The 2,255-nt window shown below is 54.4% G+C and overlaps 2 protein-coding genes across 5 annotated transcripts in view; both read left to right on the top strand.

Annotated features, from left to right (window-relative positions):
• Positions 1-2,255, top strand: part of LOC113205294 (ADP-ribosylation factor-like protein 13B) — a 12,202-nt gene that overhangs the window by 574 nt on the left and 9,373 nt on the right. The gene's annotated exons all lie outside the window — the stretch shown is intronic.
• The window catches only part of LOC113205301 (calcium-activated potassium channel slowpoke), a gene marked incomplete at its 3' end in the record, with an annotated part of 72,767 nt that extends 70,512 nt beyond the window's left edge, over positions 1-2,255 (top strand). The window contains 4 exon segments of the mRNA XM_052267930.1: positions 519-696; positions 1,227-1,451; positions 1,727-2,143; positions 2,227-2,255. Coding sequence (XP_052123890.1) covers positions 519-696; positions 1,227-1,451; positions 1,727-2,143; positions 2,227-2,255 — 849 coding nt within the window.

Below are 2,255 nucleotides of genomic sequence, written 5' to 3'. Positions count from 1 at the left end.
CTCTCAATGTTCAGAATACTTCAAACTGCATGGCTTCCTTACATTTCTATTATTAAAAACATTTTGCAATAAGCTACTTCGTAATTCAAATTTATAAATTACCCCCCCCCCCCCCTCCCTGTACTATTTTGTTTCGAACCAAAGGGCATCATCGAGGACAAAAGTCTGCCCCCCTCCCATTTAAAACTTTCGCGCCAGAAGTGTGACGACCTTTCGTCACACATGCGCGAGCGCGTTTCCTCGTGTCTAGGGATTTTGATTTTCCGGAAAACCACTTCGGGGAAAATTTCAAGATTAAGATTATGTTGTTGTTTTTAATATCTCATGTTATTTTTCTGAGAAGTCTCTCTTTTAATCAATTTTTCTGGAAATATTCCAATTTTTTCCAAAAAATAATTCTGGAAAAGTTTCTTTTAATCTTCCCGAAAAAATTTCCGAACTTTAAAATCCCAAACTTGAGACTCACCGCGCTCTCCTCGCCGCCGCGCTCGCGCCCTTCATCGCCTCTTCCTCGGCAGGCCGACGAGCCGCGCGGCGCCGAGCGGCACCAACCAGGCGGCCGCCAACAACAACCTGCAGGTGGGCATCGCCGACGACCAGGCCAAGGACTTCGACTTCGAGAAGACGGAGATGAAGTACGACTCGACGGGCATGTTCCACTGGAGCCCGGCGCGGAGCCTGGAGGACTGCATCCTGGTGAGGGCAAAAACAACAGAGTTCAGATCCGTGCTGCTGCTGGCGGGCGCCTGTGGTCGGCGGGTCAGGCAGGCCCGCCATGCACGCGAGCAAGGCGGGCCGGAGGACTACCCGACCTCAGGGGCCCCGGAGACAGTCCTAGGCACAAACGCGGGCCGGAGGTCTACCCGAAGTCAGGGGCCTCGGAGAGTCTTAAGCACTTTAGGCGGGCCGGAGGTCTACCTGGGTCTACCCGAACTTAGGGGCCCCGGAGACAGTCTTAGGCACTTTACCCGGGGAGCTTTTCCCACGCCAGGGCCCTTTAATTTGAGGTCAGTGCTGTCAATGGGAGATCGTGCTACAGAACTAGGCAGCATCTGCCGTTTACCAACTATCAGGCCTCAACGCAAATCAGAAAGCCACACACACCAAAAAAAAATATATAAATTAGGAAAGAGCAAGGAGGGAAGAGGGGGCGAGGGGCGCGTTTCCTTCCGGTAGAGACAGTCTTTTAGGGACACTCTAGAACGTGACTGCTATCCTTGTCCCAGGACCGCAACCAAGCCGCCATGACGGTGCTCAACGGGCACGTGGTGGTGTGCCTGTTCGCCGACCCGGACTCGCCCCTCATCGGGCTGCGCAACCTCGTCATGCCGCTGCGCGCCTCCAACTTCCACTACCACGAGCTCAAGCACGTCGTGATCGTGGGCTCGGTCGAGTACATCCGCCGCGAGTGGAAGATGTTGCAGAACCTGCCCAAGATCTCCGTCCTCAACGTGAGTACAGCCGCCACGGGCCACGGCTCCGTCACAAAAATTTAATTCAGAAATTTTGAAACTCGGAATGAAAAAGAAAGAACGATAAAAGACCTGCTACTGCCTACTTCCGAAAATGACAGTCATCAATTTTATTTCAAAAAATAGCCCTTTTAAAATTTCTTTCGCTTGTTTGTCAATGTCGATTAATTGAGTTTTCAGTTTAATGTTTGTTTTTTGTGTGTGCGTTTCAAAAATTTTCGGCTTGTATCTTTAACACCCTGGCCGCCCAACAGGGATCCCCGCTGTCGCGAGCGGACCTGCGAGCCGTCAACGTCAACCTGTGCGACATGTGCGTGATCCTATCGGCCAAGGTGCCCAGCAACGACGACCCGACCCTGGCCGACAAGGAGGCCATCCTGGCCTCGCTCAACATCAAGGCCATGACGTTCGACGACACGATCGGCGTGCTGAGCCAGGGCCAGAACGAGGAGGCGGCCCTGACCCCGGTGGGCAGCCCCATCGTGCTACAGCGGCGCGGCTCCGTGTACGGCGCTAACGTGCCCATGATCACCGAGCTCGTTAACGACACCAACGTCCAGTTCCTCGACCAGGACGACGACGACGACCCCGACACGGAGCTCTACCTGACGCAGCCCTTTGCGTGTGGTACGGCCTTCGCCGTCAGCGTGCTGGACTCGCTCATGTCCACGGTAAGTCCAAGACGCGGCCGGTGTCGGCGACGAGGTGACGGTTGTGACGCGACGCTCATGGTGACGCTCGTGTGGTGTTCCAGACCTACTTCAACCAGAACGCGCTCACGCT

The sequence above is a fragment of the Frankliniella occidentalis genome, unplaced genomic scaffold, assembly GCF_000697945.3.
Source record: "Frankliniella occidentalis isolate FOCC.00 unplaced genomic scaffold, Focc_3.1 Scaffold61, whole genome shotgun sequence".
Taxonomy (NCBI): Eukaryota; Metazoa; Arthropoda; class Insecta; order Thysanoptera; family Thripidae; genus Frankliniella; species Frankliniella occidentalis.
Note: the sequence above shows the minus strand (reverse complement) of the source record. Positions and strands in the feature narration are given on the sequence as shown.